The sequence below is a fragment of the Pinus tabuliformis genome, chromosome 1_2 (assembly GCF_031772625.1).
Source record: "Pinus tabuliformis cultivar Carrire ecotype Pingquan chromosome 1_2, CPIR1, whole genome shotgun sequence".
Taxonomy (NCBI): Eukaryota; Viridiplantae; Streptophyta; class Pinopsida; order Pinales; family Pinaceae; genus Pinus; species Pinus tabuliformis.
The window spans coordinates 314,426,169-314,452,452 of record NC_142298.1 but is presented as its reverse complement, the minus strand read 5'-3'; the positions used below and the strand labels follow the sequence as shown (position 1 = coordinate 314,452,452).

At 37.9% G+C, this 26,284-nt stretch overlaps 1 protein-coding gene across 2 annotated transcripts in view; it reads right to left on the bottom strand.

Annotated features, from left to right (window-relative positions):
- LOC149205623 (NOL1/NOP2/sun family protein / antitermination NusB domain-containing protein) overlaps positions 1-26,284 on the bottom strand; it is a 297,843-nt gene that overhangs the window by 61,147 nt on the left and 210,412 nt on the right. For both annotated transcript variants that reach the window (XM_089395127.1, XM_089395126.1), the window contains exons 11-12: positions 10,557-10,664; positions 10,199-10,317 (exon numbers count right to left, since the gene is read on the bottom strand). In XM_089395127.1, coding sequence (XP_089251253.1) covers positions 10,199-10,317; positions 10,557-10,664 — 227 coding nt within the window. The remainder of the gene's footprint in view (positions 1-10,198; positions 10,318-10,556; positions 10,665-26,284) is intronic.

Genomic DNA, 26,284 nt, shown 5'->3' with positions numbered 1-26,284 from the left:
TACATTTGCAGAATGGTCATGTAAACCTTGCTGGAGTGGATTTCACCTTGTCACCCGAGATTATTGCTCAGGCCACTGGGATACCAAATGTAGGGGAGGAATGGAATAAGCGCCAGCAGTTAGACAGATTTCACTATGAGCCATATATCAAGCCCGGGTGTATGAGACATTTAACCGCTGTTTTTCCTTTCAGATTCCTAAGGGATGAGTATGCACCATTGATGAGACTCATCATTCGATATTTCACTTGTGAGGGCAGATTTTCACGTCTCTATTCGTACCATATCCGTTTGTTAATGCATTTTACAAGGGTACATATGATGAATATTCCATTTTTCATGCGTCGCAACATAGAGAGAATGGTGCCTTTAGTACAAAGGAAGAGCCCAACACATCAGCATAAAAGCATCTATCATTATGCATTGATCAAAATCATAGTGATGCATCAGTTGGCACAGCAGGGCATTGCTTGGGAGGATTTTATTTCTCGTGATCTTTTCACAGCGCCACAGCCACCTCCTGAGATTGTTCATGATGAGGGAGGGCCTTCACATCAGTTTGACATTCCTGAGATAGAGCATGTCAGCGCTCCAGCATGTGCGACATATCAGCGAGGACACAGGGCCTTATTTGCATCTGCACGACGAGTACTATCTCCACCCGGGGTGGAAGGGGTCTCGTTGACTTCATCAGCACAGCGAGTGTTATCTCCACCTCGTGTGGAAGGGGCCTCGCTTTCGACAGCAGCACCGCAGGTACAGGATAAGGGCAAGAAGCCCAAGCATGAGGAGAGGCCTTCAGGTGAGCCATCAGGTTTTGTTACTAGTCATGATGAGACAGCTTCATATATCAGGTATCTAGAGCAGTGCAATAAACAGTTAGAGGACGAGCACACACTTATAGAGCTGCAACGAATCCGTGAAGACCGTAGGTTGGCCCGTAAAAGACCGGGTGACTTGACACCTGTGGCGCGGCAATTTGTGCTTGAGAAGGTCAACCGACACTTGGAGGGGTTGTTGGCGAAAGCCAATAGAGACAAAGACTTGCTTCGTCACATGAAGAATCATTACTGGGCCCGCATGCATGTTTGCAAGGCAAAAATTAAGATCCTTAAGAGGCGATTGAGCAAGGCACTAAAACGACGGAAAAGGCCCGATCCACTCCAAATTTTGGCCGAAGCCTCTTTGACTGAGCATAATACTTGATTGGGGACCCCCAGCCCAAATTTCAAGAAATTTGGGGAAAATTTTGTCAATTTTGAAATTTTTATATAAAAAACAGGTTTTTGGCCTCAACGCATAGCGCGCCGCGCGCTACCCTAAAGATGGGGAGGTCCAAATCAAGAAAGGTTTGCATTTTTGTATTTGTCATGATGAAATACATCTGCTCAGCCACTGCCAAGACATTTCATCAAGATTTGGGTCCCCTGAAGGTCAAAAAACATGCAAAAAATGACCTCACTACCCCTTTTTGGACACACAGGTAGCAGCCTTGGGAGAATGCACTTTTGGAGGGGCAAATGGACATCAAATTGGAAAATTCCACTTGGGTTGGAAAGTAGACATCCAGGGCTTTCCAACAAGCCAACCTGAGCTCAATTTGGATGCCGGGAAGTGCCCCAAAAGTAGGTGGAAAGGCGCGCTACGCGTAGGGCTCAGGCACGCTACGCATCAGGATTTTTTGCACATTTTGCACCTTCTAGCTCAGGAATTCGCCCAGTTTTGACCAGTTTTGACTTGTGATGGGATTTTTCACCCTCCTTGATGTAATTAATGTAATTTTATGTTGACTTGACACTTATTTACCTATTCTAGATGATTCATTCATAAAATAGCAAACATTTAATGAATGAATTGGTTTCCTAGCTTATAGAGGCAAGTTGTTTTGACTGCCTAGATTGTAGTGCTTTGTTTAGAATTGGTTGAAACAGCTCCTAGGATGATGAGCTCGACCCCTAGAGGCAAGGGAATGTGTTAGCTTGCCTATATTATGTATTTTCTTAGTCATTTTCAGGGTTGGACTCTTTGGGAAGAGGCTTTGAGACTTTATTGTACATTTTACTTCAGCATTTTGGCAAAGGGAAGACCAGGGATTTGCAGCACTATTTGGAATTCTTGTGGCTTTATGTCTTGATGGTGTGCTTCTTTCAGTACTTGTAAGTTTGTTATGTGTATCATTTTTCTATCTCTCATCTTCTGTAATTGAACAAATGAAGTGTTAAGGTAGAATCCATAAATTTGCTATGCTCTGCCTTTAAATTTGTTTAATTTTCCATGTTTTCATCAGTTTAAGGAGAACCCTTGCGCTTGCTTTCTCTCCTTAGCTCCTCACCTGTCTGATCTATTCACCCCATCACTTTAAAAGCATCAAAACAATTGCCTACCTTGCTCCAATCAGACCTCTGCAGAAACTGTGTCTTATCCCCGCACCCAAAATTGCCTTTTCCTTTGATTCAACAAAAACTCCAAAAAATCACCTTTAAACCTCTGCACTTAATACCTAGCCTAAAATTTGTCATCAATTCAGTCATCTCAAGCTTCTTTGATTACCTTTTGCCGAGATAGACCCGGAGAGAGCCCTCTCCTGTCCTCGTAGGGCTAGCTACGACGCTGAGCGTGGTTTGATGTGGCCTCGAGTTTTGCCTTCCTCAGCCTGAGGCAAATTCGAACGCTAACAAAATGCATGGACCTATAGCTATATATGCCTTCTCTCGAGCATCATTATTAAAACTTTTTTCAAGCGGCCCCAAATTAGTCCACTTTGAACCAGGGTTGCCAATTCCATAAGAGAGAAGTGGAGGCTTTGATGAAGATGCTCCCAACCTTGTTGGTTGTTTGAATTGAGAGACGAGATTTTCCTCGTTTGCTTTAGCATCTACCTTGTCTTGTTCTTTCTAATATTTTGCAAGTTTTTCCTTGCTTTAACCTTTTTCCCTTTGTCTCATTCTCTTTAGGTGGGCCAGTGCATATTCGAATCCCATTGCCTCTTAATGCAAGTAAATGTGCTTTAACCCAGGTGTATGATCCCTTAAACTCCTTTTGACATTCACTACAATCCCATACCAATGATCCCCCTCCTCGGATCTTCCTTACAAAAGTTACATATTTCCAAAGTGGTGAATTTGGATCAACTTTAGGAGCGGATTCAATTTCTAGTTTCTCACGAATGAATGAACTTGAAGTTGCCATGATGATGATGTAAATGAAACAGCAAAATAAAATTGACAATTACAAATTCAAACTCCAATAATTTTAAAATTTATAACTGTAAAAATATAAAAAACACAGATGGGCTAGTAGACTTTGAATTTATAATTATGTAGAGAGAAATGAATCCCTTTGAAATTGGGATGATTCATTAAATTAATGAATTTTTACATTTCTATAATTTTAGATTTGGAACATGTCTTATTGAACTTAAATGGAATTTAACGATTGTGTGAATACAATTTGTGATCCCAAAAGTATTCTTTTTCTTTGTTGGATCCAACTGGATTTCAATGATTCTCTAATTGGTGGGGGTTTCACATTCACAAATCCAAATGCAACATCAACTTGTGGCTATAGGAAATCATTTGCAGCTTGATTTCTAATAAGCATCTATTGTTTTTTCTAGGTAGTAGGCATTCTCTTTTACGTGTTTAAACTTTATTTTAGTTTCTGTACAAGATTTGTGATACAAGCAACAAAAGTAGAGAGAAATGATTTTTGAAATCTACCTTCCCTTAATATGTGTATTATATAAGTTACATGTACTTCAAAAGTTTGAAATTAGTGTTCATAGTTCACACTGCTTTTGGGCCTTGGCTAAGAACGAAAATTGAAATGGCACCTTGATGAGCGTAGGGCTAAGGGTCGTAAGCATACCTCTTCGTCCGCTTGCTTGGAATCGCTTACTAGACTTTCTTAACTGGCAGCTGGCTTTAACACTTGAGTTCATTACTTGCCCAGGAAACAACGACTGGTCAAGATAAAGTTTAAACTGAGGCTGGGAGAAGAAAGAAAGAAATGCGCTAGGGCTTGGGTCTCCTCTCCAACTCCAGTCTCCAAGTCGACTCAAGCTTCAAGCTTCAAGTTATCTCGCTGGAAGAAGAAAGAAAGAAATGCGCTGGGGCTTGGGTCTCCTCTCCAACTCCAGTCTCCAAATCGACTCAAGCTTCAGGCTTCAAGTTATCTCTGGGTCGGCGGCTCTTCAAAAAACAATGAAAGTTGAAACAAGCTTCAAGTTGTATGTCGGCGGCTCTCGAGTCTCCAAGCAACAATGAAAGTTGAAACAAGCTTCAAGTTCTGTGTCAGCAGCTTTCGAGTCTCCAAGCAATGATGAAATAAGAATAATGAAGCGATGAAAATGTTAAGAAGGGGCCCAAAAGGCGTATTGGTTATTAGGTTAAAAAGGTGGCGCATAAAATGACCAAAAACAAGCGAAAAAAAATGAAATTTGTTCCCAACGCTTAAATTTTTCCTTACATTTTGAGAAATATGGATATGTATCACGATTTTCGTACGAAAATCGTGATACGTATCCATATTTTCCAGAAAATGTATTGATTTTTCATGAAACTGTGTTGAAACGTTTCGAATCTCAAGCTGACCGTTTTTGGAAAAGTGAAATGTGACTAAAACGTTTCAAGTTTGTTTCCAAGTCGTTTCGTACTCATTTCAGGATCTGAAACGTTGAATGACGTTTCTGGAAGATGGGGGCAGCGTTTTTGATATCCTAGCCCTTAACGTGTAACATTCCTAGAGCCACCCTTTAGCTAGTGTGGTGTATGTTAGCTACCCTTTTGTTAAGGTAATAAAGTGTGTCAAGAGATGATGGACTTTTGAGCTTATCAGTGCACATGCAAATTGATGATGAAACTTTGACTCTTTACAAAACTAAGGAACATGGCTCCTTACATGATCATGCAGTTCACACTTGTTTGAAGTTTGAACATTGTTTATGGCAACACGAAGAAGTTGGAAAATGACAATGTGATGGTGATACTCATAGTTACACGGGTACTGCTCCCAACCATTGGAGAGCACATACCTCATGCTCCCGCGCTCCTGGGAACTTGGGAGCTAGTACAAAACGCTTAAAAACAACTGGGAGCTTTAGCAGGTACTTTGAGCTTTTCAAGAGCCTTACTGCAGGAGATTTTGATGTTTTGGGTACCTATTTTGAGCAGGGAAGGCACCATTTGTTTTTTTGCTAAGTGATACATGCCAGATCAAGAGGCTGGACTACATGAGCTCTGTAAAGTGACAGAGACGTGCAGAAGTAGCAAAGGTTTCAACAAAATATAGACAATTGTCAGTCATTCCTCGGCAGCGTCTGTTGCAAATCTTGAAGTTCAACAATTGCAAATAAGTCTGCTCTCTTGAAACCTATCCTGAAGCTTTAATGCTACGTTACCGGATCCGCTGAGGGCAAGAGGTGGAACCGCGGATCCCCGAATCCGAAACTGGTATGGATACGGATACGCTAGGATCCGCGTACGGTCAGTTAGTGCTTTAGTTAGCGACGATCTGCCAGTGTATATATATATATATAATATAAATTTAAATAAAATTAGGTGTAGTTTTTTAATACCATCTGCAGTGTATATATATATATATAAATTTATATATAAAAGTTAGTGATTTAGTTAGCGACGATCTGCCAGCGTATATATATATAAATTTATATACAAATTTAAATAAAATTAGGCGTAGTTTTTTAATACCATCTGCCCGCTTATAGATATATAAAGATTTAAATAAAATTATGAGTTATGTTTTATACCATCTGGCATATATATATATATAAAGATTTTATTAAGATTAAGCGTGAAGTTTTTTAATACCATCTTCCCGCATATATATATAAATAAAGATTTCAATAAAATTATGCGTCAAGTTTTTTTAATAACCTTTCAATATAAAGATTTCTGATTTAATTAAAAAAATTATTTTGAGGTTAATATATATATATAATAAATTTATTTTAAATCAATTTGTTTTTTTAATAAGCTTTCAATATAAAGATTTTCGATTTAATTAAAAAGTTTATTTTGATGTTAATATATATATAATAGAGTTACTTTAATTTATTTACGGGTCATATTTTTTAATATCATCTGGCATATATATATAAGCTTTTTAATATCGCATATATATAAAAAGATTTTATTAAGATTACCCGTGAAGTTTCTTAATCCCATCTTCCCGCATATATATATATATATATATATATATATATATATATATATAAAGATTTCAATAAAATTATGCGTCTAAGTTTTTTTAATAACCTTTCAATATAAAGATTTCTGATTTAATTAAAAAGTTTATTTTGAGGTTAATATATATGTATAATAAAGTTATTTTAATTTATTTATTTTAAATCAATAGCTTTTTTAAATAAGCTTTCAATATAAAGATTTCTGATTTAATTAAAAAGTTTATTTTGATGTTAATATATATAATAAAGTTATTTTAATTTATTTATTTTAAATCAATATATTTATGTTTAATAAACCGTATGTTTTATATTTCATTTTAAATTTTTTATTTTTATAAGTCATAACTTATATAACTTTATGTTTGGTTATTAAAAATTAAAATATTTTTTAATTTTTATAAATAAAAAAATATATATTTTATGTTATAACTTTATTTTAACAATTATATCAATATGTTGGTATTAATATTTATATGTTTATTTGTTTGTTAGTTTTTAAATTTCATCATTTCAGTGTTCAGATTCATAAATTATCTAATAATTTTAGTTCTAATGTTGTGATTCATGAATGGTTTTGATTTTAAACATCAAATGTATTTTCTAAAATTTTTAAAAATATTATTATATATTTTTGTACTTGCCGTATCCTCGCCGTATCTGGATCCTGGCTTTTCAAAAATCCAACGAATCCGTATCCGTATCCGGATCCGAATCCGGATCCGTATCCTGGTAACTTAGCTTTAATGATAAGATTCAATGAATTATAGTGATGGTCAGAAAAAGAAAGAGTAGTGTGTTAGTCAGTTTCATTTTATGAATTTCCAAACTTGAATTTCAAAGTTGAATATACTATAGTGTTGCATGAAATCACATAATAATCGAGTAATAACAACCTTTTTCCAGTTTGGGAGCTCCGCATGTTTCTTTGCTGGGAAGGAATTTGATTGGCAAATTGTTGAATGATTAATATTTTGATTTTTTTGGCAGTGTTTCAAAGTTCAATCTTTTACATATTTCTTTGCAAGTTGGAATCGGAGGGATGGAATTTGATTGGTAAGTTTTGGAATCTGCAGGAAGCAAATTAATAAATTATTTTATTTTTTGTTTTTATATATATTAAATTTTAATAAATTATTGTCGCTCCCAACTTGACGTTTCCTGTAAATTTGGGGAAAGCTTCTAGCCATGCCAGATACTTGCTCTCCCGTACCCAGAATACCTGCATACCAGAAACTCATTCAACATAGGTGATACTACACTGAATAGACAAAGACAATGAGGGATGAAGAAATTCATCTCCAGAAATTGACGATATTTGTTGGAATGATCGTGGAACCATTTAATTGGAAAGAGAACCTGACAATATAAGGACCTTCTCTTTCATAGCTTTGTTTTGATAGAGTAGAAATCTCAAACTGTGAGAGTGTTTGAAAGTGGATCGCCGATTACAGAACAAGGAGCAGATGCGATTTGCTGCGATAAAGAAGCTGCTTACCATGATATTTCCAGTAGTGGAGAGTGAAGGATAGAGTTAGACTATGCGATAAAGAAGCTGCTTACCATGATATTTCTAGCAGTGGAGAGTGAAGGATAGAGTTAGACTATGCAATGACTGCTCATTACTTTCCCATTCTTCATCTTGCAATGGTGCTACCCAAGGGATGGAACCTAATGTGGATCTTTCAAGTGAATTCTCACTAGCTCTTGGACACCACAAGAACAGGGATATGGAGAGAAACAATATTTTGAAACAAAGGAATCCTCCAACGTGTATAGAATTCTGAATGACCCTTTGAATCTATAGTAGGGAATTTTCCACTAGAAGAATGAGAGAGAGGAGGACCAAAAATAGTACATGGAATTTCCTCCTACTAGGGTGCACCAACTCTAGCCAATGATGAAAGCATGCTGCTGAAAAATATCCTCAGACAGTGCAACCAGCTCCAAAATCTCTACATGCCACCTAACTGCCAAGAAAACTCCAATGGATTCAAGTAGGGTGCACGACTACTTGCTTTTCATAGGCCATAAGTAAGAATCTCCCATCTGCAAAACATAAATTAAAGCAAGGAAGCCAAGAAGTACAATTCCTAAGTCAAGAATAGAATCTAAGTACCATAATGGAACTGCAGTCTCCAAGACTTTTCCCAAGCAAGGGGCATTAGTCTCCCGTTGCCAACGAATAAGGTTCTATCTGAAAACAGGGACCTAGAACTCTCCTCAATATATGCACCCTCATCCTCGAAAGGAACTTCCTCCTTGGCTAATTTAAGCACATTCAACCTTGCAAAGTTACCTTAGATCTTTGCACTAGTGAAGGGATAAGCTGGGTCTCAAGTTACTGCATGAAACCTCCATCATAAGTGCACCTTCTCCCAAAAAGAACCTTCCTTTCTAAGAAAAACTAAAATATATCTAGAAGCCTCCTATAATTGGCACAGTAACCGTCCAAAATAGATAAATACTGGGATCCAAAATAATAACATGTGACATAATGTGGAAGCCTCCTGTGACCTGCACCCTCTTTGATAGTTTTTCATTTAAATCTGCACCCTCTTTTATACTTTCCTCATCAAGATAGTGCCATATATTATGGCAGCTCCTTCATAAATGAAGGTGCTTCTCCTCTAATTCAAACAACCAGTTTTGAGAAGGGCTTTCCTTCACAAGACTTGCAGCCTGATTCCATCAACCAAGGATCACTTCACACTGAAATCTGCTGGAGGAAAATACTTGCATGTCAAAACTACTAAGGGAAAGAATCTCAAACATGAAATCTGCTACAAGAAAGCCTCCAACAGTGCTCAGTTGCTGGTAATTAATTAAAAGGTCCATGTCTGCCCTCATTTCAAACCTCAAACTTACAATGGACAGTTTCTGCTCATGCCAGGCACATCATTCTTTGAATATTAAATGCATAAGGCACAATCGTTGTTCCAATTGTCAACAACCCTCTATAAAATGCACCCTCACTGCCAGGTAAATGCTACAGGAACGAACCCATTGATCTTCTGCTAAAGGTATGCAAATCCAATAGCTGCAAGTTGCAACCAAAATAATCACTGTCCAACACTCCATCTGGATCAAAGTCACCAAACTCAGAATCGGCAAAAACTCCATGTGGCAGTAAGAGCAAAGAGTTTGAATTGGATTGGGAATAAATTGGAAGAAACTCGGCAAGTACAAAAAAATAAAGATATACACCTTTTTTGAATTAAAATATCATTTTTCTTTGATATTCAATAAATCATTTTCCATACAGTGCACAATATTAATAGATGTCCAAAACCTCATGGATCAATAATTATCTTGACCTAAATACACAATAAAGTTTTCTTCAATGACCACACTTCCTTTGTAGATTTCCAGCAGGGAACAAACAGGCATGAACCAGTAACTCAATTACACAAGGCAATAGCTTACAGCAAAGCTACGGATATCATCCTGACAGGCATTAACAACACTGTCTAGACTCTAAAGCTTGCACTTTTTTTGCTGCTTCAAGCACTCGCAATCGAGCTTGGTTTACATCAATTGCAATTATGCTTCCTGCAAAATAAGTTATGCTTTGATATTGGCAATAAACTGTGAAGCTAAAAGAAAAAACATAGAAAAACACCATCTCCAAGAGTCTCAAACAGCCATCAACAAAACTGAAATAGTCACCAAACTCAGAATCGGAAAAAACTCCATGTGGCAGTAAGAGCAGAGAGTTTGAATTGGATTAGGAATAAATTGGGAGAAACTCGGCAAGTACAAAAAAAATAAAGATATACACATTTTGAACTAAAAAATAATTTTTCATTGATATTAACAAATCATTTTCCATACAATGCACAATATTAATATATGTCCAAAATCTCATGGACCAATAAGTATCTTGACAAAAATACATAATAAAGTTTTCTTCAATGACCACACTTCCTTTGTAGATTTGAAGCAGAGAACAAACAGGCATGAACCAGTAACTCAATTCCACAAGGCACTAACTTACAGCAAAGCTACGGATATCATCCTGACAGGCATTAACAACACTGTCTAAAGCTTGAATTTTTGCTGCTGCCTCAAGCAATCGCAATCGAGCTTGGTTTACATCAATTGCAATTATGCTTCCTGCAAAATAAGCTATGCATTGATATTGGCAATAAATTGTGAAGCTAAAAGAAAAAACTTAGAAAAAGACCGTCTCCTAGAGTCTCAAACAGCCATAAACAAAACTGAAATGACCATTACTATGTACACCATCAAGTGCCAGCAAAAATCATCTTAATGTCTTATTCATTATGCCCAAAATACATGGTAACTTTAGAATGTCAACAAAATCACACTTCCTCACAAATTTGAAATATCACCTTGACCCTGCAGGCGTGATGCCATGAACAATGCCTTTCCCCCAGGTGCAGCACAACAATCTATAATAGTTTCTCCTGGTTGAGGATCCACAACAGAAACAACCAAACCTGATCAAAAACACACATTACATACATTAGACCATATTAATACATGAACAAAGTATGAACAATGCACTGACATTTTCTAAAATTTAAATAAATAGCAAATATGTAATAATGATCTCAAGTCTACAAAAGATAATAGCTTTCCATCTACAAAAGATAATAACTTTCCATTATAATCTATCATTTGAATTGAATGACTTAGTGAAATTTTTTTGATAATGGTATTGTATGTTGGAGTGACCTTTCTTGATATGGCTCAAGATGAGAAAACATGGAAGACCACAGAAAGAAATACCTAAACTTGCTCAAGGGTGGAGGTAAGCATATATTCGAAGAATATAGTATGTATATTAAGATTGAGTGTTCTCTACAGAGGAGAGACATCCAAACTAAATACCAGCCAACAAACCTGAAATGTATTCTTGTGACAACTTACAATAATCCGATAAAACCTTGAAGACAGTTACATAACTGATCTTAGTAGTGACAACAGTGCTAGCAAGAAATACTTGACTAAGATAAAATATCATACTAACATATACCAACAGTAAAAGCCCAAAGGGTTAGCTCAACCAGTTGTTGGCAATGTTGCTGAGCCATTGGCTAATTTTGTGCTAGTAAGGTGCCAAATTCAAATTCCCCTCGGTTAGGTGCACTAGTCTATACTAACAGGTTTACTAGGATGCCATCCACAAATGTGGGGAAGCATCCCTTGGGTTTCGCTGCAAAGTTCTACTTGGAAAAAAATACAACAATATTGTACACAATGAGCAGAAGTAATCTAAGGTACAAACATAAAAATACAAGTCAATTCCTCCCTACTTGGGAGGAAATTGACCCCATTCTCTATGTACATCACAAATATTGTGCTCTATAATGGATTGAGAGATCCATTTAGCTTGTCAAGGCAACACTCCTTTTATAATGAAACGGTATGTGGCTATCATCATCTTCCTAATTGTCCTCTCCATGTATCCAGTAGAGTATCCCCTGCAGTGGAGGCTGAAGTCTAGGATAGTATCCTGTATGTGTACAACCTCAACCTTCTGTAACAGTGACCAAAGTAGCATACCTGTATACTGTTAGAAGTTTGAACTGATCCAGATTTCAAGTGCACATTACCAAAAATAATCAATTATAATGTGTAAGCCCCAAGCATGGAGTGTTAGTTTTTGTAGCATCGGATGGTGTTCTAGTCTCAAATTTTGTGGAGAGGCTAAAACACATGAGTTCTCCAAAACCTATAAATCATTTATGGAAATTCCACCTAGAAATAACTCAATTAAATAATTGACCATCATTTAAATTTTTCCTAGGTCTTGTTGACCACACTTTGTCAACAATCCAAGTTGAGTACAAAGCACCAAATAAAAAATTTCAAAGATCAATGCCATCACTCAACATCCACTTGTATCATTGTAAACCCAATCTCTGCAAAAAATTATTGTAAATGATGCTACTATGACCATTAAGCCATATAACAACACCTACATAAGCCTATGATTTTTGTCAAAGGATTTCATCCTAGGAAGTTTTTTAATCTCCCCGAATTATGTGTGTTTGTGAACATGAAAAATCGACAGAGGTTTTTTTCTAGTTATAACCCCAAAGCTAGGGACGAATTTGTTGACAAGGTCTTAGGTGAGTCTTGGTGTTTATCGAGTCTATGTAAAAATGTGTTTAGGAATATTTTAGTGCATGGTTATTCATAGTTAGACACTATGGCTAAAGTATTTTATTATAAACACACTTGGTTTCATACTAGATCATATTGTGTCGCAAAATTGAGCAATGTCTTGAGGGTCTATGTCTAAATGTGTATTTCCCCTTCTAAGGGTTGAATTAATTTGTAAAATCTTGATGTAAACAATATTTTAGTGCATGGTTACTCATAGTTAGACACCATGGCTAAAATATTTGAGGGTGGAAAGAAATAATTAATCCCCTCTAGTCATTTAATTAATTTTTCTGGCAAAACTAAACAAAAATCATAAGAAAGAAAATTAATTAGTTTTGAGTCAATAAATAATTTGAGAGAATAAATTTTTTCCAAGTGAAAAATAATAAAAAGTTCTTGTGTCAAAAAAGGATTATTTTTTAAAAGGACCCCCAACAAAGGGAAAATGCTTTTTTTAAGAAAAATTGATCCCTTGGACACTGTTGGTTAAGTCAAAGTGAATTTTTTGAGGATATTAGCCCACTATATAGTTTTTTGGATTAATAAAAAAGGGGTTTTAAGAGAAATTCAAATTTTTCCTCAAAAATAAAAATCGATGGCAGAGATCAAGTTATTCTCAAAGGAAGATCAACGAATGAGATTGTTTTGACGAGGATCAAGCCATCTAGCTGCTATTTCCACTTGGAGGGGTTCTATTCTCTCATTTTCTATATAAGGAAGCTATCAAGCTCCTCATCTCATCTTTGGATATGTAATCCGTAACGATATACTGAGCCTTGCTCTGCTGGAATTTTATTTCTCAAAATAGAAAGACTTTAGGGCTTCAATTTCATGTTGTTCTTCCATTTGTTGATATGTGGTATGTGCTAGTGATTTTTATGCTCTATATTATACGTGCTTCATAAAATTGTTATTTCATTTGCTGCATGACGGAACATCTAGTGGTACAGGTATCTTGCCCTAGGTGTTGGGTTTAGATCTACAAGTCTAAATCTCTTATTATCTAACAATTTATATTTAAGTTTTGAATAGAGATCTGCAGGGATGCTAGCCCTTGGTCTACAAGCCCACTGACTGTAGAGAAGAATAGACCATGTTTGGATTCTGAGCTTTCATTTTGCAGGGTACTTTGCAAAAAGGTTTTGCCCGATGATTTATTTACATACATCATTCATATTTTAAAACCTCTAAAAAAATTTCAATCTCTTTCTCTTGTGCTATAACGAAATTTACATGCCATTAAGAGCTAATTTATTTTGTGAATATTGTAGATATTTGTAAATAATTTTTCCAATCCTTGTATTTTAATTTTAAATTTTGTATAACATTTGGGGTTTGGGATTTTAAATTTTTTGTATATATTGGGTATTTGGGTTCTCCATTTTTTCATTTGTGTAGGTGACAATTCAAGGGTTTGAAGCAGCAATGAATTTTTGGGTTACCCATTCAAGAGAAAGAGGTTGATCTAGGCCCTAGAGGGTAAGATCTAGCCCTCCAGCTCCCAGCAACTCAATGTCCAGCTCAAGAAGGAATTCATCCATCTCTTTAAAGGAGGATTTTATAATTTTTTGGGGCATTTTTCTCTTGTTTGCAGGGATCTGAACCTCCTAGATTCTAGCCACAGCCCTCTAGGGAATTTTTACCTGGGCCGCAGACCCTAGGGGCCTTCTTTCCCTTGCGGCAGCCCTTAGAGGGCCTCATCTCCTAGCTGCAAGCCTCATTGAGGTTGGTCGCAAGCCTTAGGGCCTTGCCCTATCAAGCCACAACCCTAACTGGGCTTGCACCAAGCCTTGGAGGTCTCATCCTCCTTGTCGCAGCCTCTAGGAGGCTTGTTTTGGGCAGCCGCAGGCCTTAGGGGACTTGCAGCCCTAGGTCGTAGTCTTACGACGCCATTTTCCCTTAGCCGCTAACCTTATTGGGCCTTCTTCTTCCATCATTGGGCATTTTTGGCATTTTTGTGGGGTTTGGAATCAAAATTTTGACTAATTTTTGTGGTTGCAGGCCTAGGACATCATTGAAAATTATTTGGGACTAATATCTATTGTTTTGGATCATAAATTTTGAGCTTATTGGGCTAACAATTTGTTTTGCAGATTAACTAGCCTCTTGGGCAAGGGTTTCAAGGGCCAAAGTTGCCAAAAAAGCCACCAACCAGCCATAAAAGCCCTAGCTTCAGTCATAAGAGGGCTGGTCAACTTAATTTCAAGCTAACAAATTGTGTTGCAGGTACTTCAAGGAGTTCTAGTCCATTGGAAGATCAACTAGCTGTCAAACTAGGCCTCTAGGCCTAAGGGCTTTCTCTGTAACCTTGTCTCTTCGTCACTGTTTCATAAATCAGATCTGAAGCTTTATAATAATATAATTACAGTGGCATAACCTCTGAAATAACACTCTAAAAACCCCTAAAACACATTCATATAAGTTCATAAATAGTGGATATTTAATCTCAAATAATAAGAAAGACTTGTCTCATGGTTTCTATGGTTTTCTAGTTGATTTTGGAGAGCTGATATACATTTTCCTGAGTCTGATATATTAACTTCTGAATCTGATATAAATGCTACAATAGTGAAATTTGTGAGTTTTGGTGCTAAATTTTTTATCTAAGCAGTCCTAATACATTTACGAAGTCATAATAAGCTTGGTTTGGCAAAGTAACATGAGTGGTTTTGCTCCAAGTGGTTGAACTAATCATTATTGTCTTGCTGGTCACTCTTTGCATTTTACATCGTTGGCATAATTTAAAGTGTGCTCTAATAAAAATCAACTTCATTTGTGAAGAGAATCTAATTGCACATCTCAATGTGAAGCTTGAAATATTTGTTAATGCTAGCCATCCATTGGAGTTCTAGTCCATTGGAAGATCAACTAGCTGTCAAACTAGGCCTCTAGAACTAAGGGTTTTCTCTCTAACCTTGTCTCTTCCTCACTGTTTCATAAATCAGATCTGAAGCTTTATAATAATATAATTACAGTGACATAACCTCTGAAATTACACTCTAAAAACCCCTAAAAACACATTCATATAAGCTCATAATTAGTGGATATTTAATCTCAAATAATAAGAAAGACTTGTCTCATGGTTTCTATGGTTTTCTAGTTGATTTTGGAGAGCTGATATATATTTTCCTGAGTCTGATATATTAACTTCTGAATCTGATATAAATGCTACAATAGTGAAATTTCTGAGTTTTGGTGCTAATTTTTTTATCTAAGCAGTCCTAATACATTTACAAAGTCATAATAAGCTTGGTTTGGCAAAGTAACATAAGTGGTTTTGCTCTAAGAGGTTGAACTAATCATTATTGTCTTGCTGGTCACTCTTTGCATTTTGCATCGTTGGCATAATTTAAAGTGTGCTCTAATAAAAATCAACTTCATTTGTGAAGAGAATCTAATTGCACATCTCAATGTGAAGCTTGAAATATTTGTTAATGGTAGCCGTCCATTGGAGTTCTAGTCCATTGGAAGATCAACTAGCCGTCAAACTAGGCCTCTAGGCCTAAGGGTTTTCTCTCTTACCTTGTCTCTTCCTCACTGTTTCATAAATCAGAACTGAAGCTTTATAATAATATAATTACAGTGGCATAACCTCTGAAATAAGACTCTAAAAACCCCTAAAAACACATTCATATAAGCTCATAATTAGTGGATATTTAATCTCAAATAATAAGAAAGACTTGTCTCATGGTTTCTATGGTTTTCTAGTTGATTTTGGAGAGCTGATATACATTTTCCTGAGTCTGATATATTAACTTCTGAATCTGATATAAATGCTACAATAGTGAAATTAATGAGTTTTGGTGCTAAATTTTTTATCTAAGCAGTCCTAATACATTTAAGAAGTCATAAGAAGCTTGGTTTCGCAAAGTAACATAAGTGGTTTTTCTCTAAGTGGTTGAACTAATCATTATTGTCTTGCTGGTCACTCTTTGTATTTTGCATCATTGGCATAATTTAAAGTGTGCTCTAATAAAAATCAACTTCATTTGTGAAGAGAACCTAATTGCACATCTCAATGTGAAGCTTGAAATATTTGTTAATGCTCTAACGAATCATTGCTCATCCTGTTACATTTGCATAGTACATTAGTAATCTCATCTCAAAAAAGGTTAACTTGACATTGGCATTGTATTGATATCACTTTGTTGCATCTTACTCTTGCAAGTAACCTATTGCTTTTTATTGATAAGTGACATAAGGAATTGGTTGTTAATTGGATAAGACCATTATCTTGTTTCATGGTTTAAGAACATTGTTATCTAAATTTAATCTTGTGATATCATCTTCTTCGAGTAATATTTGTTGAGAAATCTAGGGCAGCTAGATTATGGTGATTTCTCTTACTTTGATAACTGCTTGTGATGTTCTTCTACTTTTCTTTCTTATTAGCTTCTTCTTTACTTATTATTATGTTGTTATTTTCATCAAACAGCTACCAAACTATGAAGATCAAAGAGACAAGAGGACACAATATGTAGGCTGCAAGCCAGAGCCAAAACCTCTCCTCTTGAGAGGAAAACCCACAAGAATTCTTCCATCCTTATAGAATATTCAAATGATGAATTCCAAGACCCAAGACCCTCGACCAAGACCCCTCCAAGACCAAGTCAACCTTTCCTTTGATGAGCTTCTCTTCAACAAAGTCAACGTCAATCAAACTACTGCAACACTTTAGATTTTTGGCTCTTACTTCAGATTTCAGTCATTGCTTCGTAACTGTACTTTTCGGCCTTCCTATTCTCTCTGCAATTTCGCACATGTGACTGAATTATGGCAGAAATATGATCCTTCTCTCCTTCACTTGGCTTGGTTTCCTTTCCTTGGTAACTCAACTTTCTTTCTAGATCTTTTGTCTCAAAACTTCGGCTCCTTTTGATAGGTCTGCAATTTGGCCTTGCTGCAATAGCAGTGATGCCCTAATCTTCGCACGTGTGGAGGATGGCAGCCCAAAAACACTTCGCTTTTCTTCTCCCTTTATTCTCCTTCTCTTTGCTAGGTATTCCTTGTCTTTGTTTGTACTTCAACAAACTTCTTTATCGAACTTGATGATGATCTCTTCCAATGAGGTCAAGCTCTTATGTATAGGCTTCTTGTGGAGGTGGAACAACCCTTCATGAGGCTGACTTCTCTTATGCAGGCCAACTTGGTCTTGGAGGAGAATAGTGAAAATTTCTGAATCTACACACAGAAATCCTACTGCAGTCACTGGTTTAACATCTCCTACTTGTTATTTCATTTTACAAGTTATTTAATTACATAAACAGTGATGTAAACACTATTGCAATCTACACTAACATACAGATCATAAACTGAAGCAATAATTGAGACACACACACAAGGGACACCGTTATTTTTGGACAACACGTCCTCGGAAAATCCCAATGCGGGAAAACCAGTGCAGCAGATAGAGAGTTTGTATTATTAAGCAAGTTGAATCTGAGTACAACAGGTTGCTCTCATATCGACTAACCTTACAGAGAAATCACGGCAACAAGAAATACATTCGAGGGTTTAACTCGCTCCTCAAGTCACAGTTGATCTAATGAGTGACTAACACCCTCCTGGCAAACACTGCGAAGTCCCTATGCAATCACTGTGTGGGCCAGTGTCTTGCCTCTAGAGAATTGTGTCTCCTCTTTTGCTGGATTGATTTGCTGGATGAAGACTGTTGTTTAGCCCTTCTGGCTCAGAACCTCGCTTCTCCAGCAAAATCTCGGACTACTAATGATTACTCTGCACTGTCACTACAAGAGCCCCTCTTGGACTACGTCAGCTCTGCGTGAGCCCCTCCTAGGTTGCGTAGGCCTTTGCGTTGCCTTTTTGATGCTCAAGTTGCCTCTTTGCCATGTACTCTTTGGCTCGGAACTTCCTCTCCGATCCAAATCTCTGCTTCTGCCCCTCTCACTGCAACAGATCACTTGTTCAATTTTCTCAGCAAACCTCGCCCCAGAAAAATCGAACTGGCCGATCAACTTGGTGTATTTCCAACTGACCCTCAAGCCTCCTCTTATACCTTTCCTGCTGATGAATCAACAGTGAAGATTAAGTCTCTAATCAACGACTAAGATTAAATTAGACTTGATCCTCATCTCTTAGAAGCTTCTCACCCATATTTTCATTAATACCCATTAATATTTTTATTTTCCTAAGTTTAGACTTAGAAACCTCATTAAAAATATTAATTATTTTAATAAAATACAATCCAGGTGGAATTTCACCAAATGATTTATGGGTCTTGGAGATCTCATGTGTTCTAGCCCCTCCACAAAATTTCAAAGCTAGAGCACATCCAATGCTACCAAAAATTCAACACTCCCTCTTACCGAGGAATGTGCTCTAACAATGCTTCCCAACAGAAGTATCACACTGATCCACGACATCGGTCCTCTGTGTTGCTGCTGCTTGGCCTGCTGCCCTTCATCCACTACACTACTGCATTTTGTATTGCTACCCATGACACTGTTGCATCTGTACTGTAACTCCCTCTCAAAATGTTGTATCACACTGCCCATAGCACTGCCACTGCTAACTGCTGCACTGCAACTCAGTTGCTGAAAAGTAAGCAACTGAAAAGCCACCCAAAAGACGACATGCTGGTCAGATTGGATACCCTGTGATGTTGAAGCTACCTCTGTTGCTAATCTGTGTTGATCCTCTGATGCTACTGCGTTGTTGTTGTTGTTGTATCTGCTATGTGCCTCCCGCACTGCTCAACACTCTACTGTGTTGCTTCAGACTTTGAGCACTCTAGCTCTACCACTGTTGCTCCATCTTCCCTCGCACCAACTGACTCCCGTCATTCTGCTACTGTCATTAAGGGCTCCCGTAGCTGTATGTGATCCAAGAGTTTGGGCACCTCAAGGATCCCGCCCTTGTGTAGTCTTCTCGACTACAGCTCAATATCACCCCACCTCTTCTCTAGAGGTGCATGAGCACTCATGGCACAATCCTCATCATCGTCCTTTTTGTCAACTTTCGCTGGAGCAGCCTTTGAGTCAGACTTCTCTTCCTTTCTCTTCTCCTGAGGGCACTGAATGGCGAAATGACCCAGTTCTCCACATCTGAAGCATTTGAATTTGGATATTCTTCCTTTTTCCTCTTCTGCTGCCCTTGTTGTCACGCTGATACGAGCGCTGCATCTTCCTCTTCCTCCTTCTTGACTCTGATTCCTTTGCCACTACTTCCTACCTTGGTTAACCATCTGACCTCTTCTTGTCGAAGAGTTTCCCACATCTCCTCCCAACTGGGGAGAGAAGCCCTGCCCAAGATGCTCTGGACAAAGGTCTCCCAATCTTTAGCGACTACATTCAGGGCAGTTCTGACCATGAATTCAAGATCTAGCGTAGAACCTACGGAAGTTAGCTAGTCTCGATCCCTTACAACCTAAGAAGGAAGGGATCAATTTCTTTTCCCTTTTGCATCTGATACTATCTCAGTTGGTTCTCAAGCAACATCTTTCGTTGAAAAGAAGTTCCTTCATACAAAGTGGTCAAGGCCTCCCACATTTCCCTTGTTGTGTCCTTTTCAGCAATATGTGCAACCACATGATCCTTGACCCCATACAAGATCATGCACTTCTCCTTTGCTTGAGCCTCCTCGTATTTCTTGAGAGGATCAGCATTGACCGGAACAACAACCTTCCTCAAGGCATAATCCTTGATGCGATTTTTGGCCTTCCAGATGACAAAGTTGGATGCTCCATCCAATTTGTCCTAATCCCTCAGTCCATTTACTGCCATCTCTACTCAAAAGAGTGTCAAACAGGTTCTCTTTTCCTTCTTTCGTTGCTGCCCCAGCAAAACTCAGATCAGGATTTCTTTGGCGCTAGAAATTCTCTATGGAACAAGTTCCCTCTGAGCCCTGATTTCCTTCACAGAAATCCTTCCACCAAATAATGTCGAATCACCCCTCTCTGATCCTCCTTTGCTGCTGCTCAGCAACCTGGATCCATATTTCTTTGGCAAGAAATCTATTAAGGCAATGACTCCCTCTACCTTGGTGCAGTCTCCTCAGACACTAGTATGCACCAACAACAACAGTGTCCCACCAACACCTCAGATCTGATCTGCACTGCGCCCTCTGCCCCAGCAACTAAAGAATCTGAGCTCCTGAGGCTTTGTGCAGTCACTGCGTGAGCTAGATCAGCTCCTCCTGGCCACTACATCACTCCTTCCCAGTCCAGAAAGATGGTGTGGCTCTGCGCGAGCCTGATCTGCCCCTCTTTGCTTCTGCGCTGGCCCACAGAGCTGACGCAGTCATTGCATGGGCTCCTCCCGGCTACTGCGCTGGCCCACAGAGCTGACGCAGTCATTGCATGGGCTCCTCCCGGCTACTGCATCACCCTATCCTCGCTCAGAATGCTGATGCAAGCACTGCGTAGCCTCTGCGTCACTTCTTCTACATTGTGTCACCCTTCCTCTATGTTTTAGGCTCTGGAACAGCAGTGTCACTCGAGATAGTTGCCTCTATGCAACAGATTCGCTGGATCTCCTAACTGATGGCTTCAGTGTCCTATGATTTGCAATCGCTTTGATACCATGTGAAAATTTTTGAATCTACACACAAAAATCCTACTGCAGTCACTGGTTTAACATCTCCTACTTGTTCTTTCATTTAACAAATTATTTAATTACATAAACATACAGATCATAAACTGAAGCAATAATTGAGACACACACACAAGGGACACTGTTATTTTTGGATAACACGTCCCCGAAAATCCAATGCGGGAAAACCAGTGCAACAAATAGAGGGTTTGTATTATTAAGCAAGCAGAATTTGAGTACAAGAAGTTGCCTCTCACACCGACTAACCTTACATAGAAATTCACGGCAGCAAGAAATACATTTGAGGGTTTAACTCGCTCCTCAAGTCACAGCTGATCCAATGAGTGATCTGACACCCTCCCGCAAACACTGCGAAGTCCCTATGAAATCACTATGTGGGCCAGTGTCTTGCCTCTAGAGAATTGTGTCTCCTCTTTTGCTGGATCGATTTGTTGGATGAAGACTGGTGTTCATCCCTCTCAGCTCAGAACCTCGCTTCTCCAGCAAAATCTCGGACTACTGACAAATACTCTGCATTGCCACTACAAGAGCCCCTCCTGGACTGCATGAGCTCTGCGTGAGCCCCTCCTGGGCTGTGTAGGCCTCTGTGTTGCCTTTATGATGCTCAAGCTACCTCTCTGCAACGTACTCTTTGGCTCGGAACTTCCTCTCCGATCCAAATCTCTGCGTCTGCCCTCTCACTGCAACAGATCACTTGTTCGATTTTCTCAGCAAACCTGGCCCTAGAAAAATCGAACTGACTGATCAACTAGGTGTATTCCCCACTAACCCTCAAACCTCCTCTTATACCTTTCCTGTTGATGAATCAACAGTCGAGATTAAGTCTTTAATCAATGGCTAAGATTAAATTAGACTTGATCCTCATCTCTTAGAAGCTTCTCACCCATATTTTCATTAATACCCATTAATATTTTTATTTTCCTAAGTTTGGACTTAGGAACCCCATTAAAAATATTAATTATTTTAATAAAATACAATTCGGGTGGAATTTCACCAAACGATTTCTGGGTCTTGGAGATTTCATGTGTTCTAGCCCCTCCACAAAATTTTGGAGCTAGAGCACATCCGATGCTATCCAAAAATCAACATTTGACACTTTTTGACTTAGATAAATTTCTTTTACATGATACAATATGCCCAATAGGGTCTTTACATATGACAATGACTTCGACTCCTAGACTTTATGACAAATCCCTAGAAGCACTCAATGGGTACAGGACCTATAAATAAAATGATCTTGAGCATGAAACCCATGCTACAAAAATAATAATAATAAAATTCCTTTATCAAATACATAAAATCATGATTACATTAGACATTATGAAGTCCAAACCTAGTTACATACTTCAACAATATTGTGATCTTAATTAGATAATCCTATTGCTCATTTTGATTCATTAATTTAGGGATCATGGCATCATAGAAGCATTGAAAGCAAGAGCTCATGACATCATCATAGAAAAGCATGAAAGATGGTTAAAATTGAAGTCCATGGAAGGATATAGCTCTTGGACACCTCATTAGTATCATAGGTGGTACTTGTGGGAAAAGAAAGCAAGGGTCATCTAGTACAAGCCTCATCATACATCTGTCAAAAGGAAACATTTGCTGGAAGAGGATACTCAAGATCCTCTATTGGAATCTTTGTCGGAAGGTTCACCAATAAAAAGGAAGCAAGGGTTTCATCAGGAATTCCAACCTATGGAATTCATGGGATGAGGGTATGATGACAAAAGAAGTGAAGCAGAACAAGGGATTAAAGTTTTTCAATCAAGGAAGTTGTCGAAGGAAGTGTAGATGACCTAAAGGAAAATGACGTATGTATGCTTGTATTCAATATTGTAGAGTCATGGCATATGGTTGCAGGAAACATGGATCAATGCTCTATCCTGAGAGCATGATCAATAGAAAAGGATCTCCTCCTCCGAAAGGATGCACGAAGGCATGAGTCACACATTGTCTAGATGAAATCAACATAATATGTCCTGATATGTAATATGAGGTTGTTGACAATAATTGGAGGAATTCTGATTGGAAGTTCTTGTGAATGAAATGTGTGAAGAAAGGAAGAGATTGTGGAATACGCAACTATGGAATAGACAATCTACATCCAGGACTAGAAGATTTAACTAGGATATCCCATTAAAGACATGAAGACTCTGATGAAGATTGAAAAAGAAAGAGACCCTTGACAGTATATATGTTTTGGAGGTGTGTCAATGCGTGTGAAGGATGTTGATGCAAACTAGGAGATGTCATGATGAAAGACCATCACAAAGGTAGTTTTGATTTTAAGTGTTCATTTCTTATTTTTGAACAAATATATGGATGGGCTTATACAAGGTTGCCAAGAGAAGAGCTATGGATGTCTTCCACCATTGTTGACCATGTACCAGGAAGGAAGTTCCTTCATGAAACATGGCAAAAAGAAGGTAGCATGGCATGAAGGAAGGCCAGATATGGACTAATGGATCACTTTCCATGAAAGGATTCATGACATGACCACTTATGAATGAAAGTGATGGATGTTTTGTGCCCTATGAAAGTCCCAAAAGATGTAGACTCTATGACAAAGAAGAAATTCATGACATCAAAGGAAGAAGTTCTACAAGCAGCTGGTTGGCCCATGATCTCCACCTAGAGAGTTGTTGGAAGCAAGTCCCTGGTCGAGAGGGAGCCTGGTCAAGTCCCTATTTAAGAGGGAGCTTGGGTACATTCCTTTATGGAATGGGTTTGTCATCCCTAGTTAAGAGGGAGTGACAGTTGTGGTTCTCTATCTCATATGCCATGCACTAGACCAGGACTAAAAGTCGTAAGTCTTAGTGAAGGCCATGAGAAGAGAGATAGACACATCATTTTTGTCTTCACTTGGGAAGACAGAATGGAGGATTGGGTAAACATCTAGCATCCGATGCTCTTTGAGAATGAGTTAGGGCATCCAAGATAATAGTGGTAGAGGACTAATATTCTTTGAGGACTGGGAATCCAAGGTAAGAATAGTCCTGGTGGAACACACCCTGAGAGCCAAGGTGGGGTATGTTCCGAGAGAGACAATGATGAGGGTGTATATACATCATTGGTCTCGCCAGCGTTGAGCTCAGATCTTGTGGAGAGATATAGTTGTTAGTCAAGGCCTTGCTATGTGACAATGTTGGTTGATATGATGCTAAACAGATGGGTTAACAATCTAACTCTTCTTATGAGAATTCTTCAGATTGAGAATGACCAAGTACCATTATGAATACCTCCCTAGTTAAGAGGGAGTGTTGAAAAGTGTAACTAGGTTCGGTCTTCATAATGACCTGTAATGATGATTTTATGTAATTGATGTAAAGAAGAAAAAAATAAAATTACTATTGTAATACTTGTCTCATGGGTTTCATGAGCAAGCAATATTATTAATGGCTCCCATTGTGAGCCTTTAGGTTTTGTCATCAAGTCATAAAAGTCTATAGAGTTGATGTCAAACATATAAGACCCATGTGGGCATGTTACACATTGTAAAAGGAAATGTATTCATGTCATAAACCCTCCAAGACCTTTTCACAAAATCACCTCGAATTCAGCCCAAAGATGTTTCCAGAAAGGCATGTCGGCCTAGGCTCCAATACAAGTCAGCTTATTATGATGCAGAAAGGAAAGAAGTTCTCAAGAAAGGAAACCTAATAACCAGCAAGAACAAGTAGAGGAAGATCAAACTCATTTGGGTCTGTTTCTTATGTAAAAACCTTCACACGTGTGGCAAAAACTAGGGTTTTTGCAGTGGATACATCTGTTGTGGTAAAAGACAAAGAAAGGGTCTTCACACCCTCACCATTGCTAGCCGAAATAGCAAGGAATAGCCCTCAAGGTAAGCGAAGGAGAGTCACACCAAGAAGGACCATAATTCAGTCCACACGTTTGTCTATGCAGTGATTTCAGGCAGCCAAAATCGCAGACCTATGGAGGAAGGCCAAAAACTTCAGAGCAACTGAGATTAGTAGTGCATGAAGGTAGTTGAACTTGTGTTGACTTGTGAACGAAGGAGAAGCAGTGACTTGGTCTTGGAAAGGCTGTTGTGTCAAGGGTCTAGGCCTTGGTCTTGGTATTCATCAATTGAAGTCTCTATAAGAAGAAGAATTTGTTTGGCTTTTCCTCTCAAGCAAGAGAGGTTTTGGCCCTGGCTAACCGCCTACATCTTGTGTCTCTTGTCTCTTTCTGGTTTATGCATTGGTGGTTGTTTGATGAAGAAGAACATTATTATAGCACAAGTAAAAGAATATCCTAATCTAAGAAGTAAAAAGCATTCACAAGTAGTTATCTAACATAGAGAAATCACCTAACTGCTACGCCCTAGATCTCTCAACAGAACCAAGGTTGCTTGGGAGCAGAAGCTGAATCAGGGAGCGACATTTTCAAAAGCTCTGGCTTCGGGAGCAAATAGGGAGCGAATTTTTATATATTATATATTTGTATATATTTTGATGCATATATGTCAACAAAAGCATGTAGAATGATGAATTAGATATAGAAAGCATAAAAACATGGATTGAACAATATAACATCAATCATGTAGAAGTTATAATCTTCATCAACCACGTCCACAAGTCAGTAAAGTACAACATATCGAGTCTCGTGATTCATCAATTTTAAAATTTCAAGCTTTCAAAATTTGATATATAACTTTTATCATCATTGATCACTAAAGTTGTAACTTGTACTTGTAACCATTCCCTTACCCAAGTAACCAAACGATAACAAAGAATATCTAACATGAAATGAAATGTTTCAACTTTCATGAAGCATCAGATTCATAATCCATTACCAATGAGTTATAATTACCAACTTCAAACTTCGAACATAAATTATCATATATTGTTTACAAAAAATATCATAATAAATATGAAAGAGTCAACAGTTATAAAAACTACTAGAAAATAGAAAAGACAAGTATCTAGTATCTATTGCTAATGCTTGGGCCTCTTTCCGCCACGCAAAATGTCTATAATTTCTGAGAAAGCATGTAGAATGATGAATTAGTTATAAAAAGCATAAAAACATGGATTAAACCATGTATCATCAATCATCTAGTAGTTACAATCTTCATCAACCACAAGTCCACAAGTTACAAGTTTTGATTTATATAGCATGTAAAGGTACACATAACCAAAATAGCATCGAGTGCAATCCATCTCTAATACCGAAAATACATCAAAAAAAAGGCTCTAGATGATCTCTAGCATCCAAAAAAATCATGCCACAACAAATATCAACATATCATCAAAATTATTGCCTATCTTAGGATCTTTGACATTAATATCGCCCTCCAAGCATTAACATGAGATAGAAAAAAAGCAGCGTGTCAAGTCAAGATATTGTTTGAGTGATGGGTACAT